The sequence below is a fragment of the Schistocerca cancellata genome, chromosome 10 (genome assembly GCF_023864275.1).
Source record: "Schistocerca cancellata isolate TAMUIC-IGC-003103 chromosome 10, iqSchCanc2.1, whole genome shotgun sequence".
Classification (NCBI taxonomy): Eukaryota; Metazoa; Arthropoda; class Insecta; order Orthoptera; family Acrididae; genus Schistocerca; species Schistocerca cancellata.
This window is the reverse complement of record NC_064635.1, coordinates 30,955,824-30,975,045: the sequence shown is the minus strand read 5'-3', so window position 1 is coordinate 30,975,045 and position 19,222 is coordinate 30,955,824. Positions and strand designations below refer to the sequence as shown.

At 38.9% G+C, this 19,222-nt stretch overlaps 1 protein-coding gene across 2 annotated transcripts in view; it reads right to left on the bottom strand.

Annotated features, from left to right (window-relative positions):
- Positions 1-293: 293 nt before the first annotated feature.
- LOC126106337 (tubulin-specific chaperone cofactor E-like protein) overlaps positions 294-19,222 on the bottom strand; it is a 69,672-nt gene continuing 50,743 nt past the window's right edge. For both annotated transcript variants that reach the window (XM_049912585.1, XM_049912586.1), the window contains exons 8-9: positions 10,480-10,676; positions 294-5,138 (exon numbers count right to left, since the gene is read on the bottom strand). In XM_049912585.1, coding sequence (XP_049768542.1) covers positions 5,084-5,138; positions 10,480-10,676 — 252 coding nt within the window. In that variant the 3' untranslated portion in view covers positions 294-5,083. The remainder of the gene's footprint in view (positions 5,139-10,479; positions 10,677-19,222) is intronic.

The following is a 19,222-nucleotide window of genomic DNA, read 5'->3' as shown; positions in this document are numbered from 1 at the left end:
GGCAGCAGTACAGTAATCAGCTGCCGTTCCATTACAATTTCAAATGGTTGAAAAAGAACTATATGAAACCTGTTCAACAATGACACCGTGCAATAGATTCAACCTTTGCATCATTTGACCAGATACACTGTACTGTTCCACTGAGCACGAGGGCCATTTTTTCAAATAGTCAACTGTTTTGCTATGGGATGGTAAGTATTAGTCACCAGACAATCCTCATTGGTTCATTTCTGCAATTGAGGAAGCCAATGTGTGCTGACATGTTGCATTAGATAAGACAGATTCATTTTCTCTCTCTCTCTCTCTCTCTCTCTCTCTCTCTGGTGTTCCTCCACATTATGCACTGATGTAACAATGCTTTGATGAACAATTCTCAAATATTGTTTTATTTGATACTGATAACTGGCAGATTTCCCTGCTAGAAGCTCTAATGTAGCTGTTCTTGGTTTTACAAAGTGAAGTGTAGGAAAATTGTTGACCCTAACAGATTGATCACTACTATTGATGGACGAGGTTCATAAAATATGACAATTAGTATCTTCAAGTGTGTATGGCACACGACGACAGATAAAAGGAAGAGGTTCTTTAAATGTGTTCTCACATTATTTGTCTGCAACTCTCTCATATGAGGCACACTGTATATGAATTGTTATGAAACCACAGCTTAATCGATCAGTGCAATGCATGTAGTTAAAGCTTAGTGCTGGGTATTAAAATTATCTTCAACAGATGATACAATGTGTCCCAGGAGGAACAGTGAATGTTCACGAAGGATTTTTTTTCCTTGTGGGGGAGGGGTGAGAGGAGGAGAGCAAAAGGATATACACACATTTACTGTTATGAACTCCTTGTGAAGTACAACATATTTCATGTACATTAGTTTCTTGTGGCACATGGTTTCTAAGAGGGTCATACTAAAAGTCATGAGCAACCCTTTGTTACAACTGCAATTCCAATACATGTGTAATGGAGATAGTGGTTTAACAACAACAACAACAGATAGGTGTTGCAGAGCTATAGCCCTCAAGCCAGTGGTGTGATACGTAAAGGGTGTGTTTAAGAAGGGGTTCATTTGCACACTATTTGAACACCATCAAAAAGGTGGGGGGATAGGAGTCTTATTCAGTATACCTCACAGGAAGGGCACAGTCCCAACACTAAACTCTCTGATTACCATTTTAAAAGTAAAGTAAAGATGTTGGTATGCTCATCCAGGAGACCTGAAGGGGTAGATTCAGATGCTGTCTTGGATAGAGCTCTTCTGCACAATGGCCTCCTCCTTTGAGAATATATGGTAGTGTCACATGTGTAACTGTAGGTGAGCATATAGTGTGACGCACAATGCCAACACACAGCCTACTCCCCTTCAACAACACCATGGAGGCAACCAAGCATAACATAGCTACCTGATGAACAGATCACCATCGACAGTCTCACATGCCCTCACTTGATGAGAGACAGTGTGGAGAGGTTTGGAATTTAATCTGTGACCTCGGTGCAAAGACCGGCAAGCAGGAACTGTACACCACCACCTTTACTCCATTCGCCTGCTAAATACTGACAATGAATATATCACCCACCGCCAGGACTCAAACTGGCTAACCTTAGAGTCAAGTACCACTCAGGCACTCATTAACAAACTCAGTTAAGGAGGCAGGTACCATCTTAAAGAACAGCTGTGGAAGGACTGCTACAATTAATCACTGTCAACTGACATGCAAAACAACTTTACCACAAGGGAATTTTCTGGACAGTGTGAAAATTGTATATAAAAAAATGGAGAACATGTTGAAAAGTGCTAGAAAAGTCTGTAGATTAAAATTTATGTACATATTTTGTTTCAAAAAATTAAAATCAACATTCATAACAATGGGTTGCTCATGAATTTTAGTTATTATTATAGAATTATTCAAAATTATTGCCAATGCACAGAAGTGCACACATGGCAACACAAAGGATCCAAAGAAAAGTCTCTCTCGTTTGTGCCATGTGGTAAGCAAAATACTGTTTGTGCCACTCTATAAGTTAAATGTTGAAGTTGCCATTGGGATAACATCCCAATTGAAGACTTGAAATAAAAAAGGGCTCTAAGTGCCATAATAAAGAATTCTGAAGTTTTGTGTAAAATGGGATCTATATGCCATGATGAAAATGTACCAAAAGCAATCAACAGATGGCATGAGGTTTAACAGCCACTGTTGTTAAAATGCGAATGGCACTATGTTCCGTGCGCTTACTCCTCACTGTTAGATAAAATAGCAGAGGTTTGTAACGCTTTCAGTGGAGAGTTATGATGAATTAAAAGACAAGGTACTGTGGCTGCAATGAGGAAAAAGCTGAAAAATGGAGGGAATAATAAATGTATTCCTTTAAAAGCTCATTCGGCGGAGGAGGTTAAGTCTCATTACTGTTCGCTAACCTGCACTGTACCTGGACAAAATTTTTATTCTTGTTCTCGCAACAGTAAGGTCTAACTACATTATGTTGATTGAGAGAAAAAAAAAAAAAAAAAGATGGGGGGGGGGGTTTGTGAGGTGTAGTTCACAGGGTTCTCCTCCTTGAGCATGCATGTATAAATACGAGAACCTAAGCAGTGAACACCAAGTTAGTCTGTTTGAAGATTTTTATGCCCTGGAAGATGCAAGTATCATGTTAAGAGAAAATATGATAGTACCTATGATGACCTTTCACAGAGTGGGAAACGAGCAACTGTTCATTGAACTGTTTCACATTCACAAGGTCACTTAGTTCAAGTTTGCAGAGAAACGTTAGCTGAAACATTTTCGTTAACTAAGAAGAAAATCTGGGTACTAACTGAAAAGAAGAATAAAAGCCTTACCACTTACAAGCAGACAAGGGGCAATAAGAAGCAACACAGAAAATTCTGTGTTGAAACAGAATATCAACTGTTACAGAATATACAATCTTTTCCACGAGAGCAAAGCCACTACAGCAGATGCAAAACGGAAAAAGGAATATCTATGCCCTGATCTCACTGTACATCAAATGTTGAATGCCTTCAAGAACATCAACCACGATTCACACATCACATAACATTTTTGTTATGATACTTTTAGGAAACATTTCCCTAAGCTCCTTTTTCATCATGTGTGGCAAGTGTCACCAGTTACATGCACAGATTCTCATTAACCCTCATGAGGAAAAGAACTGACAGCTTATCTGGAGTTACATCAACACACGGCCAAAAATGCTATGACTACGATGAAACAGAACAAATCTGAGAAACGCAGTAGTGTAATTTGTACAACATCCATAGATTTGCAACAAGAGCTGTTCGTTCCATCTTTGACACACAGTCAAATGTTTTACCTCATGCACAACTTTGGTGTGCAAATTACTGATAACGATGATGTATACATGACTCTGTGGCACAAGGGTTTGACAGGGCGTGGTGCTAATGAAATTGCTGCATGTTCTCTTTCTCTGGATGTACCTAGTTATAATCAGTGTTTGTGAAGAAATAAACCATAAGTTTAAGGATCATGTCACTTCTTAGCGGAAAAGAAAAATAGGTAGCCTACTAAATGTGTTGTTCCAGAAGATGTAAAGTACACAACACAGTAATAAAGACAAAGCCATTTATGGTCAGTAACATGAATGCATCTGACTCAATAAAGTTCAAGAAAGCAGCAGACTGTAGTATAAACACAACAAAACCAAACATTTCCAAAGTACAGTGGTTATGGCTGGACAAACATAAGCCTCATGTAGTTGAAACCAAATGTAAACGAGTGCACAAGAAGAAAATTCAACTATTTGCTTTGGATATTACAAGCCACGTCTCTGAAGAAAAATGAAAAATTTGGCTGAAATAACATAGTACCTGACAAATAATAACCACAGACAGTTTTACAAAAGTATTGCAGAATCAACTTTTAGTGTATGAACAAAGAACATTTCTGTTTCAGTTGTTTGTCCTCTTTACTAGCCTTCTGCTGAGTATTGAACTAGTGCACTCAGAGCTCCCCATAGCACTTAAACATTCAGTCAGTTTTTTTTTCTAATACAATTACATTATAATGTTTGTAATTTCTTTTTGAAAATAGATCCATACTATGCTTAACTTTCATATAACACACATTAATACTGCAATCAAACGAACATTAGTGAGCATACTTAAAATTCATTTTCCTCAAATTCACGATTTCAGCCCTTAGAGGCTTTTTTATTTCAAGTCTTCAATTGCACCTACAGGTATAAATAAATAAAAATATCTCTGTAACCATTCTGAATAGAACATATGTCTATATGAACTTTTTAACTTCAAATTGCTATTCTGTCATCTTCCAAATAGTTGGTCATTTCTACAAGAACATACTCTGTAAATGGAAACACCCACAGTATGATTGTGGCAAACCATGCATCTACTGTTGGAGACACTGTATTTTTTCCAAAACATCTATCAAAGCTTTGTTACTTTACGTAAAATGTCCTGAGTGGGCCAAACTAAACCAATCCTGATACAGGAGATGATGTTCAATGTAGCTACACTTTTTGTCATCCACTCAGGGAACTAAGAACAAAGCTCAAGTTGTACAAGTGATTTCCATCTTTGCTCATATATCCATTACTTTGGTTAGACTTATCTTGTACATGTGAACACAGGAAAAGTCTCTATTGTTGCCTCTGGCGATGCCAAAGAACTAATATAGTCCATTAATTCTCACTTTTTCACATACTGTATGACTGGATTCCTGTCTGAGATCATATTTTTCAGGAGGTAACATAATGCTGACAGCATAATGAAGCAGAAGTGCTGCACAGCCCACAGAGGACAGAGTGACACCAAAGCAATGCTACATGTTTATGTATGTGCCCACAGGCTGGGTCTCCACTGTAGTTTACATCGGTGACCTGCACCCTGTTAAGTAACCTAGTGTTGTAACCTTTCAGTACCCACAGCCATTCATTATATGCTCACAGAATATAAACAATCAAATGTGAACAAGCCGATGCCCGAGGGACAGCACGGGAGCTCCGAACACGGACCGTGTGAGCCCCGGAGCGTGACCTCCTGGGAGACTGGAAGATCGCCGGAAGAGGTGTGAGCTACTTCATAGCCCTACTTGCTGAGCTGCATCTGAAGTTTGGCATCAATGAGTATCTCATCCCCTGACCTGGAAAAAAGTCAAAGAATTGCATACTGTCATATTTCTAGTTTCTCCATTGTTTTGAGTGCTGCTGTTCTGCAACTGTGTAATGAATTGATGGATAATTACTCCAGTGGCTAATAAATAAATAAATAAAAATTTTAAAAAAATCTTTATTTTACTCTGTGACCAATATTAGATTTTATATTGAAGCCATTTTGTAGTGAGATCTGAAGCCGACATTATAAATGCCAGCAATGGTTGAACATAATGATACAACAAATATTTAAATAATTCCCATTACAGGAATCCAGGAGCAGTGCACGCAACAAAACATCAGTTTTCTGGATGTATGCCACTCCATACTTATAGCTTCGCTTAAAGGCAATAGACGTTTCATGACTGCATTTAGTTGTTAGTGAACATGACCTTATATTGTATGCAGTCCATGTTGCAACCATGAAATTCTAGCAGTCTTTACAGTTTCCTGTGCTCTAACTTTCTCCCTCTCACACTAGACGATGTAAAATTACACTTGCAGTGGTCGGTACAACCAGACAAACAACTTTAAAATTTAATTAAATCAGGACAACAGCTACCTTTATCTTCTCACTGATAAAGCCTGTAATTTAAAATTTATAAGATTTCAAAATACACTGTTTCTATAACCAAGGAATGTCCATTTTTTTCTACAATATTATTGGGCAAGTCACTTTTAAATCTACCTGACTGTTTCACCCAAGCCCAAGGTAAGCTATATTTTTCTGCACTTATTCTGCACATGCATAAACTTACGTTTTTTTCATGTAGATACTTTTATACTATTTTTACACAAATAATTATTCACTTACAATGTCGCTTTCAGATTCCACTAGAAAATGGCTTAAGCATTAATGCTGAAACTGGTCATGGAGTACAGTAAAGAACTTTTAATCAACTTGAGTGGTTTACTCTGCTACGATATTTTTACTCACGCATGTGTCCCTATAAATAATTGGGATGCAAACACAATTACAGATGAATATCACTACTAGAAGTCAGCTACAAGATCCTGGCGTATCTCCTCCTGAAGAGAGGAACAGATAGAAAGTACTCTTGCAAACCATCAAGTGAGCTTTAGGAAAGGAAGAGAAGGTTATAGAATAGATTTTTATCCTCAAAGAATAGCTGGAACGCAGTTCTGTAAGATCCTAACAGATGATATTAGCCTTTGTGTACTCCACAGAAGGCATATAATTCCACTTGCAGACAGACTCTTGGAAAATCCAAGAAGAACGGAGGACTAGACTGCATTACACGAGTACTGTTAACAGAAATTGTTGGAAGAATGTGAAATCACATCTAGTGTCAAACAGGGTGACATACTCTCACCAGTTTCACTCAAAATAGCACTGGATGAACATATGGAATAATCAAAGATCATTCACAATGCATCTTAAACAACAAACATACATCCAAGAACATTAATGATAAGCTCCAAATCCTTCACCATGCAAAGAAATGGAAGAAAATGAATATGCTAGAAGAGAGAAAGTTTTTTTGTCATTTTAAAATCAGTTCGGTACTCTTATCAATGAAGAAAGTATCTCAATAACTTTACTCTAAGTCTGCTTATAGCGAATCAAAATCAAATCAGCAATTACATTTGTATTTTTCACACTGACAAGTAGGAGCATTTACTTTGCTATATTACAAGTGAAATTTTTATTACTTTCTTTCTGAGAATATGTGCAAATATGCATGCATAGATCTGAAGCACAATGTGTGAACACACTGCAATTTTCACACGTTTGGTCCTAAAGACATCAGACAGGTATAAAATCCAAATAGTTCAAGCATATGCAGCTACTTACAGTCATTCTGATGAAGAGACAAGAGTCCTTCTATGGATGCCCGACAGAAACCCGTGAAAAAGCAAGGCATTGTTTACATAAATTCATAATTGGTGACTTAAATGCCAAAGTTGGAACATACAAGGAACATGATTCAGTTATTGGCAAATATGGAATAAATGACAGAAATGACAGGTGAGAGATTCGTCAATTTGCAGAATGAGTGACAAAGAAAATATATGTCAAAAATCTCAAAGAATGGAAAAAGGAATTTCAAGAAAGAATTATGGGAAAATTAAAAGAAAGGGAAGCAGAAGCAGTAACAAAGGTACTAATCATAACAGCTGAAACAGTAGGAGGTTTATGTAGATCTCAAAATCAACCAAATAAAATGATAAGGTTGATGGACAAGAGATGAAAAATGAAAGGAGAAGCTAAGATAAGGTAGAATACACAAAACTGTGGGAGGCTCTGAGAAACAGCACGAAGAAAGACACAATTATGAAAAAGATATGCTGAAAGCCAGTTTTGAAAATAAATCTAGTTTAAAGACGGTCAAGCAAAAGCTTACAATTTGAAAGAGACAACTAATAGCATTAGACACAAATCAAGGCTGAATTACAGAAAATGCAGAAGTACTCAACTATACCGGAAATTTTTATAGTAACCTGTACAGCCACGTCAATGATGGTACCTTAATCTTAGAAGAATTGGGTGCATCTGCAAAATCCCAGAAATACTCCCCTCAGAAGTAAAACATGCTACAGACAAGATGAAAAAAGGAACTGCCTCAGGTAGTGATGACCTCTCAGCTGAAATTTTAAAGCTGATGAATGAACAATCTATGAAGCATTTAGTTAAAATATTTTCAGGCTATTTACACACTGGAACACTGCCAAGAAATTAGAATAAACCCAAAATAATCCTAATACTTAGGAAAGCACGCCGTACAACATTTTCACGAGAATTTTGAATACCAGAATTGATACTACACTTGACACGACTCAGTCCACTGAACAAGATGGGTTTAGCATGAGATTTAGTTACACTGTGATGCCTCAACATTAGAATTTTAACTGTGGCAAAGCAGACACAGTACACTGTACCTAATCTGAAATGGTATGAGGATGGCTGTAAAAGACCAAAATTGTTGACCGACTGAATTGAATCAAAGCTGTGATGGAAATAAATAAATAGCAACAAATCTTACAAAGGGATGTTAGAAACTGCTTTGCCCTGTTTGATTTTCTTCGCACTTGCAGGATTGAGGGTCAATGTCTGGACATCAGTTTTCTAAAGCAATACAATGCAGTTCCCAGAAAACGTTGAAAATATAACCTCTAAAGACAAGAAGATTTCAGAGTGCTGTTAAGTAGAAAACATTTCTAGCTTATAAATCTATTCATTGGTAGCTCAGTGCATAATATCACAGATTTGTAATTTGAAGTTCCCTGTTCAAATCTCACTAGTAGCAAACACTTTTATTTAAATTTTATATTTATTAACAAATAGAAATCTTAATCAACAAATACTGAATTATAATTTCTTAATAGTAACGTAACATATTTACTATATTTTTATTTTTAATTACTGGTTGTATGAAAATAAATTAAAATTTGATGTGGACATGCAAAATGTCTTTCGAACAATGTAGGCAAAGAGAGTGCTGTGTACTGTAAAGATAACATGTTAAGTTGCAGACAAGCACAATTAAAAGACACTTATACATAAGCTTTCGGCCGCAGCCTTTGTCGGAAAAAGAAAAACGTGCACCATTAATTCACAGAAGCAAGAGCACCTCACACACATATGACTGTCAGGTCCAGCAGCTCGGGCCACAATGATAACGGCAGTCTGTGTGCGTGAGGTGTGCTTGCTTGTGTGAATGAATGGTGTGTGTGTCCCTATTTTCTGATGTAAGCTGTGGCAGAAAGCTTACGTGTAAGTGTCTTAATTGTGCCTGTCTGCAGCTTATCATGTTATTTTTACAGTAAGTAGCAATTTATCTTTTCCTACAGTGTTGATATTTTATTTTCTGGTTAGGTGACATTCAACAACCATTAAGTAATTGGAGAAAAAAGTGGCACACTTTAATCATCAGCTATTTTTATTTATACCTTACACACACACACACACACACACACACACACACACACACACACTAATATTTACTTCAATCTCTAGCAATTAAAAAAGTATTTTATTTTCTATTTGATGTTTTGCATTTATATGCCAACATTACATTTATTTTGAATGCTTGCATTCCCATGTAAACAGTAAAAATTCCAAGCTTTCATTTTTGCTAAAAAATTATAATTCTATATCCATGACATAACATTTTTGTTTGTTAGTAGATACGGAATTTAACATAAAAGTGAAAAAGTATGCTATTGCGAGATTCAAACTAACAAATTTATGATTACAATCATGCTATGCTTCCATGTACTGGCAAACACATTAATAACCCAAAAAGTCTTTCGATTGTGCCTGTTTGCAACTTAACATGTCTTCTTTAAGGTAAGTAGCAATCTGCCTTTTCCTACATTGTCGATATTCCTACCTGGAGTTTCCATTAAATATATATGTAGGCTTCTGCAGCCATTGTCACATTAAAATAAAATTTTTCTGGATTTGTGACCACATTGTCAATATATATAAAACTACCAACATTTTGGGCCCTGTTGCAAGCGACCTCCTTCGGGATGTTTTTGTTTACTGCTGAATGCAAAAACTTTGTTTCTTATATACTGCAGACATGGCTGTTATCTAATTCTGATAGGCTGTTAAGGATGAGGGAAAAGGATGTTACAAGTCTTTATTGGTGTTTTTATTATTTCTTTTCATTGGTGGAAACCTGACAGTTTGATTGGTGTTTGCATTACTGCTCATGATTGGTGGGAATTGGCGAATGAAAACCGGGTGGCAGCTGTGATGTGGCATTGTTTTCCTGCTTCCTAGCACTGGCCGAGGCGCACCAGTACTCTATGTACCTGTGGCTGCTGTGGTCTCCCACGTGCCTGTATGTGTTGCTTCACATGTGCTATTGTCACACAGCGCTGTTACTGCTAGCAGCCACACTGTTGGAAGTTGGTACCCATCTTCTCTTTTTAAAGGCTTCTAACATCCCTCCCCTTCATCCTGAACAATCTATCAGAATTAGATAACAGTCATGTCAGCAGGTATATAAGAAACAACGTTTTCTCATTCAGGAGTAAACAAAACACTCTGAAGTAGGTTGCTCAGAACAGAGACTGAAACGTCGGTAGTTTTATATATATTGACAATGCGGTCACAAACTCAGAAAATTTTATTGAATGGAGTTTCCATTGTTCGATTTAATCTTCAAATATGATTTTCTTGAGGTTTTTTGAGAATTACATTGTTCTGCTTTGGAATGTTGACATCTGTATTCAAAGAGGACGGATCCACAAGGTACCCGATTTAGCATTTTTCAGTACAGTTGAGACATGGGCCACCCAAGTGAAATACCTCTAATGTCAGAGTTGTTTGTACAGTGAGGTCCACCCAATGCTTACCTGATATTGTAGGAGTACAACCGCTTATTGGGGTAGATCATCTCCTCAGGGGTGCCAATGTCTTGGTCGATGTAGAAGAGCCGCATGCGACCTGGCGTCAACCCGCAGAAGGAGGTGAGCTTTTGCTTGAGCTCGCACACCGTCTGGGTGACCAGCATGCTGCGCACCTCGCTGCTCTCGCCATGGGTCACTCGCACCTGTCAACAGTTGCAAAAGTTCTCTTTCAGATGCAATCTGAGAGAAGACTGTGGCCAATTCCCAGCTAAACAGAATTCTGGAATAAACTAGGGTCCTCCAACTGGTTTGACACAGTCTGCAACTATTTCCTCTCCTGTGCCAACCTCTTCAATTCAGAGCAGCCCTTACACTTATCATAGTGTTACACTACACTATGTGATCAAAAGTATCCAGACACTCCCAAAACATATGTTTTTCATATTAGATGCATTGTGCTGCTACCTACAGCCAGGTACTCCATAGCAGCAACCTCAGTAATCATTGGACATTGTGAGAGAGCAGAATGGGGCACTCCGCGGAACTCGTGGATTTCAAATGTGGTCAGGTGATTGGGTGTGTGTACGAGAGATTTCCACCCTACTAAACATCCCTACATCCACTGTTTCCGATGTGGTAGTGAAGTGGAAACATGAAGGGATGGGTACAGCACAAAAGCATTCAGGCCAACCTCGTCTGTTGACTGACAGAGACCGCAGACAGTTGGAGGTTGTAACGTGTAACAGACAGATCCTCACAAAGGAATGACAAAGTTCATCAGTATCCACTGCAAGTACTATGACAGTTAGGCAGGAGGTGAGAAAACTTGGATTTCTTGGTCAAGTGGCTGCTCATAAGCCACACATCATGCCGGTAAATGCCAAACGATGTCTCGCTTGGTGTAAGGAGCGTAAACATTGGACGATTGAACAGTGGGAAAATGTTGTGTGGAGTGAGGAATCATGGTAAACAATGTGGCGATTTTATGGCAGGGTGTGATTATGGCGAGTGGCTGGTGAACATCACCTGCCAGCGTGTGTAGTGCCAACAGTAAAATTTGGAGGTGGAGGTGTTACGGTGTGGTCGTGTTCTTCATGGAGGGGGCTTGCACTCCTTGTTGTTTTGCATGACAGTAACACAGCACAGGCCTACATTGATGTTTTAAGCACCTTCTTGCTACCCACTGTTGAAGAGAAATTCTGGGATGGCGAATGCATCTTTCAAAATAGATCTAGGACCTGTTCACATGCAGGGCCTGTGGCAGAGTGGTTACATGACAATAATATCCCTGTAATGGACTGGCCTGCAGAGAGTCTGACCTGAATCCTACACAACACGTTTAGGATGTTTTGGAACGCCGACTTCGTGCCAGGCCTCACTGACTGACATCAACACCTCTCCTCAGTGCAGCACTCTGAAGAAGAATGGGCTGTCATTCTCCAAGAAACCTTCCAGCACTTGATTGAACGTATGCCTGCGAGCAACAGTGCGGTTCCAGACTGAAGCGCCTAGAACCGCTCGGTCACAGTGGTCGACTGATCTGTTTGGTTACGGCCCCCTATTGCGCTTAAGAAAATGCTACAAGCAGAAGGATACAAACACATTTTACAGCTCGTGCACTGCACACAGCAATGGAACAGTTTGGAGTCTATTAGTACAACAACGCACCCAGTCATACAGCACCATGTGTGAGGAAATGGTTTGTGGACAGCAATATTCCTGAAATGGACAGATCTGCCTAGAGTCTAACCTGAACACAATGGAACACCTTTGGGTTGAGTTAGACCATTGACTTCATTCCAGACCCGTGTCCAACATCACTACTTTCTCTAGCTTTGGCTTTTGAGGAAGAATGGGCTGCCATTCCTCCACAGACTTTCAGACACCTCACTGAAAGTATCTTCAGCAGAATTCAAGCTGTCATAAATATAAAAGTTGGACACACTCCATATTAATGACCACTGACTCTGGATAGGTATCTGGATACTTTTTATGAGATACACTATTTATTATATACATATTTTTATCTCTATCTTCTCCTGCAGTTTTTGCCTGTGTAGCTCCCTCTGGTACCATGAAAGTCACTCCCTGATCCACTTTTATGTTCATACTCAGCAAAACAGTGAAGCACGTCACAGTGTATTTCTCGTTGTACAAGTTATTAAGGCTTTTTCTCATTTCATTTACGCATGAAGTGGTTAAATGCCTTTGTGCCTACTGTAAGCTGTCTAATCATATGCTCACGATTGTTATGGGGAGCAACAGGTGGAAGGTGGTAGTATAGTCCTAGATTCAGCACTAAAGCTGGTTCTTGAAACTTACTAAGTGGGCTTTCATGGGATGTTTCACATCTGTCTTGAAGCCTTAACCAGTCCAGTTCTTTCAGCATCTCTAAGATGCTCTCCCAAGGGTCAGATAACAGTGTCTCACATTGTGTGGGAATCACGGTAATATAGTGTGAGCATAAGGGAGAGTAGACACCAGAGCAAATAGATATTTGGCCCTCTCCTGGAAGTGTACTCGGATAGCCGAAGTGGTTAAGGTGACCGCTCGCGACAATCAGGAAATCCGGGTTCTTGTCCCGTTCTGGGCACAAATTTTCTACAGCTGATGTGGAACCGTAATCCCAATACGCATGTTCATTTATAAACCTTTGACCATTTGTGCTGCCCTTTTCTGCATACGCTCAATATGCTATTAGTGCAATTTGGTATGGGGCCCCACACTTAAGAAATATTCTAAGATGGACCACATGAGTGTTTCTTTGTAGACTATGTGCATTCCTGGAGTATGTAATTGTATGGGTAGACACAGTAGTCTATCAACGGACTGACGTCTGCCCCCTGCCTTAACTACGACTGAACCCATGACAGTGCTCCATTTCATATCGCTGCAACTTGTTACACCCAGACATTTGTATGAGCTGATGAATTCTAACTGTGGCTTATTTACATTATAAGATACTACATTTCTTAGTTTTCTGAAGTGCCAAATATTATATTCCAGCCCCATTCCAGCACAAATTTAGAGTTTAATAGGCAGATGTTTTCATGATATCCTTTCACCTTGAATCTAAAGCCCACTTATCAAACTGTCTTTCCTTTGTTTCTTTAATTTACAGATTGAATAGCAGATGAGAAAGACTGCATCCTTACCTCAGTCCTTTTTATTTACAGGCACTTCTTCCTGTGTCCATTATTTTTGTTCTCTGTTCATTTTTGTAATGTCTTTCCTATACTGTTTTCTAAGGATCTCAAACATCTTGCACGGTTTTCCATTGTCAAACACTTTTTGAAGGTCAGCAAATCTTGTGAAAGTGTCTTGTTTGTTCTTCCAGCCTTGCTTTCCCTCTTAAGAGTAATGCTGGATTGCCTATCTGGTGCTTTTACCTTTCATAAAGTGTACCTTCTTTGCCATCTAACATATCATCAACTGAATGTTTGGCAGTCATTCATGGGTGATGATCTTTTAAGATGTGTACTCACTATATTAGTTAATCTGAGTAATTAAGTTATGTTTGCATTGAGTTATGACCTTGTGCACTTGCTTATTAATCAGTAATTTGTGTAATTATGAAAGGAGACTTGTGAATTTTAGTTACACAACTTGCAGCATATTTAGCTTATTGACCACTGTAGTTAACACTATACAATTCATTGCAAGCAAGTCGATCATCAGTAGTATTTAACAAAAATAAACACACACGAAGAGAAAATTACACTCAATGGTGTCACGTGTGATCACTTGACAATTGTTTAAAGTAATTAGTAAACACCAGAACAAGACTGTTGAAGAAGAAAATCTGCAAGACTTATGAAGCACAAAACAAGTTGGTAGACTTACAAATGTAACTGGTAATGGCAATACACACTTTACATAATAGCAGCTAAGGTGGTTATTTACTAGTTTATTTCGGATTTAAACATGCCCCTACTTGCCCCACTGTCTACATTGAGTGAGCACTGGACTACAACTGCCTCATCTTCTGTTCCCTACTGGAAAGCATCACATTGTGTGTAATAAATATAAAAACCTCCATAAACTCCAATTTATTTTATAGGCTATCAGTTTCAGCAATATAACGCACAGTCATCAGGCCCTCTATTCTAGATAGTGGCCGAATTTTTGAATGACAAAATTTATGTACATCATACATGGAAAATAACCAGTCTTTGCACCAGTTTACAGGAGCACGACTGTAGCAACAGCTGGCTGTCAAAGTGTGCTAAAATTGTGCTTACATAAACTGGTGCGAAGGTTGGTTATTTTCCGTACGATGTACATACAATTTGTCATTCGAGAATTCAGCCACTATCTAGAACAGAGGGCCTGATGACTGTGCATTATACTGCTGAAACTGATAGCCTATAAAATAGGTTGAAATGAACTTACAGCTGATGGCTTTTTTGATGTTTGGTACCTACATATCAGCTGCTGTCCTGCCATTCAACATAGCAAGAATGGACGCACGTATCACATCATGTGTTTCATCTTTACCCAACCAGCAACTCCCTGACATATCCCCACTTTCCCTGTGCACCTCAGTAGGAGGCAGACTGCAGAAAGGTAGCTGCCTCCATCACATGACAATCACTTTCCAAAGCTTGAACAAGTGCTACTGACATTGCGTATGAGTTTTACTTGCTTTCTCATTGTGGCCACGTAAATCGTCAGTACCCAGCTCTATCAGTTGTGTCATTTTAGGTGAACCAACCTACCCACACTAGATTGTGTGTGTAAGATGGGTTAAAGACAGAAATGACCTATTTTTAATCGATCCCATAAATAATAAAGTAATGGTGGGAGCAGGTTGGCTGACTATTCGTAAACAACACTGACCAATCTGATGCCACAGATATGTATCAGTGACTGAGGATTGGAAAATGTAGCATAATTGTTGGTGAAATTAGCATTTTTGTAAAAATGATTACACTTACAAATTTAAAAGATTGTCACACAACTTTCCCAAAGACAAAATTGTTCGTAAAAGAAATTGGATATTGAAAATAAAATAATAATAATAATAATAATAATAATAATAAGAGAGAAAAAATACTCGTTAATCTCTATATTAAGAGCTTGTCAAGTGGAATTTTTTCTTTTTTTTCTTCAAAAAGTTCAACGTTTTACACCGAAATGGTATTTTGCTTTTTTTTTTTGGCAGTATTTACGCTTGTCAGGACAACCAATATTTTTGATGTTGTAATGTGTTGTGCTCCTTACTTCCTGCTGACATCTGGAACTTTTGAAGTTGAGCACACCTTTTCTCTGCGCGAACACTGTCTTGCTGTATAATGGCAACAATGCAGTAGTGGTCAAGGGCTGTCTTGGTGGAGGCAGGAGAATCACTGTTGGGCTTCAGCATGGAATGGTCGAACACAGCCACACTGTATGTAAGTAGTATGACGAATTTGCTAGACAGCGTAATTAAGAATTGGAAGCGTTATGTCTCATCATAGAGAAAAAGTGTTCCAGTAATTCAGTTATTTCACGGAAATGCGTGCTGGAATAATGATGGATTCATGGAGAGGCATACTGATATAAGAATTTAAATCAGAAGGCTTCCATAACCAGTGATTACTGGTTTCATTAATGTGGAAAAAATCAACATATACCAATGATTACTTCAGTATGATTGCAAAATAAGCTTAACTGTTGACATAAGACTGGGTGTGTTCAGACAATGTTAGGGAAGTGTTTTATGTGGTAAAGGGAAAACAAAACAAAGTACTCTGACTTGTACTGTTATTAATTCAAAGTAACTTTATTTCAATATTTGAAAAGTATAAGGGGCGTGTATTTGTATTAGGCACATGGTCCGGTTTATTCTGGACCGAAGTGCGTTCTCTAGTAAAGTTCCCATACTTGAGTCTGATAACTGCAAAGATTAATCTAAAATTAACAGAAGACACTAAGGAGCTTTACAAGTCTTTAACCAATGATTCTGTTGAGAAGTAACAGCATTTTCTTGTCTGTGAACAGGGCGATTCACTGATTTAAGGTTTTTCTTGACATTATATTCCTTTCCCCACTCAATTTGGTAGTTACAAAATCTGCACAACTCTGATTTTGAATCTGCAGCATATGAACCCAGATTAGCGTATTGCAGAGTGCTGAAAATACAAATGGAAAGATAATTAAGAGCAGAAGTCGAACCGAAACAAGTGCTGCTTTACTCTCGTAGAGCAGCCAGCCTGTACCCTTGTTCTATGTTTCTGCGCAAGCAGAACTGACACACAATCAGAGCATAGGGATTATTGATCCCTTCCGGTGATATGAGAGTTGTGCTCTTACCCGACAGACTGAGGATAACTTCCTGGCAGATCAAAACTGTGTGCCGGACCGAGACTTGAACTCGGGACCTTTGCCTTTCGCGGGCAAGTGCTCTACCATCGGAGCTACCCAAGCATGGTTCACGCCCCGTCCTCACAGCCTTACTTCTGCCAGAACCTTGTCTCCTACCTTCCAGACTTTACAGCTCTCCTGCGAACTTGTAAAGTTTGGAAGGTAGGAGATGAGGTACTGGCAGAAGTAAGGCTGTGAGGACGGGGCGTGAGTCGTGCTTGAGTAGCTCAAATGGTAGTGCAATTGCTTGCTGAGGTTAGTGGTAGTGTCATAAACAATACAGCTCAGCCTGACTTCTACCAGTATCCAATGTAACCATACGTCAAAATTTCACTCCCACTTAAATCTATCACATTAAAATGTCTGCATAATACTTACTTGGGCTAGCATACAAACGTGTGTGTTTTTTTGTTCTCAGACACTAGGTCTCACAGCTGTGTCTTATGTTGCCATACATGACATTTATCTTATACAGACCATTCAATCCCCCACAGCTGACATTGCAGCAGAGCGGGACTTGCGAGCGCAGTGACGCGTCACTGCATCCGTAAGTAGGTGTGCTCTTCATTTTGCAAATGAAGTCTTAGGCACATTCTCTTCCCAAACTGGCTTCATCAGTCGATGGGCAACACCACCTATATTTATATGTAATAAATGAAGCTATTTCAAACTATCTTTGATAAAATAGTTCATCTGGATTCAGTTCACTATGATATAACATTTATTAGGCAAATTCACATTTTGAGGCAGAATTCACATCAACAGGGTGGTGCGGAGCTAACACTCACATTTTGAATGTAAACAGCATGCTGACAAGGTGCCACGGTAGCTAGTTATAATTGGGGGAGGGGGGGGGGGGACGACAATGCATGGTAGAGGAGGGAGGAGATTACGTTTCGTGACATGTTTTGCCATGGTATATCAATTGCAGTGGAACGCTGGAATGTGACACCTTTCTACCTTCCGTTATGGAAGTGCAGAGTGTATCAACGGCAGTTAAGATATTGGTCGACACAGATATGCACTGTCTCACAGTAGCATATTGGCTTGGGTGAAGAAATCTGAAGAATTTGATAGCATGGTAGACATGAAATATTGAGCTCCAGAACAGTGCAGATGCCACAGAATCTGCAGACAGTGAGGGGAGCTTCTGTACACAATCTTTGCTGTTCGGCATGCCAGCAATCTCGCATTTTAGGCATCAGTAGTAATAGTTTAAATATAATGCTATAAGTGATAAAATTTCACCCTTTCAAACTCCAAGTTGTGCAACACGTTAACAAAAGAGACAAGGAAGTGAGACTTGTTTCCTCATGATGAGTGTTTTTTTACAGGAAAACCCACACATTCTGAATAATTTGCCAATGACTGACAAATGCACATTTTCATATTTCTGGCTGGGTAACCGAACAGAACATGTGGTGCTGGTCACCAGTGAACCCTAAGGGACACCATGAATACCCCTTGCACTCTCTTAAAGAGGTGGTTTGGTTTGGTGTGGTGTGGTGTTGGTGCTTTGGAAACTGTAGGCCCGTATATCTTTGAAAATGACAATGAACAAACAGTGATGGTTGATTCATGTAAGTGACTATGTTGGGAGGCTTTGTTGACAAAAAGTCACAACAGCTTGGCAATAAAACCTATATTTCCAGCAGGATTGAGCAACAGCACACACCATGCAAAACAGTACTACTCTGATTTGTAAAATGTCAGGAACTGTTCTATCTCATTTAGAGACATCACTTGGCCAGCTCAGTTGCCTGACATCAGTGTGCCAGACTTTTTCCTGTGGAGATTCCCGAAAGACAGTATGTTCCAGAGGCATATCGTGAGTATTCAAGAACTCAAGCGAGCCATTGGTTGCAACCACTGGTGAGGACATTTGGAGCTGCATGTATGACAACTTCAAGAAATGTTTGCAACAATCCACTGATGTAAATGGAGGCCATCTGGCTGATTTAGTTTTCAAAACATAACCTTGTAATTGGTAGCAAATAAAGGGTATACCTGGTCATATTTACAGACAATTTTATTTTTCCCCTGCTTCCATATGTAGTATACGAGTTTAAAAATGTCAGTTGGATCTGCACCACACTATATATTCACATTTATTGCAAATGCAATTTTTTCAGGTCCCTGTCGATGAGGGATTATACCACTGGCCATGAGGGATATGTAGCTGTTCTCTCCTAAGAGTAACTCCTACACCCCCCCCCCCCTTGATTCTTGAAAAAAAATCAAATTCTCATGTTTATAACAGCTATTATGATATCACATACCCTAAACTGTGTGTCATGCAGTGATATAATTATGCACGTACATTCAAAGGTATATGTGAATACAGTCTGAAAAAATGTGTTGTGACTAGTAGTATTAGTAGTAGTAATAGCTTTATTCATCTGTA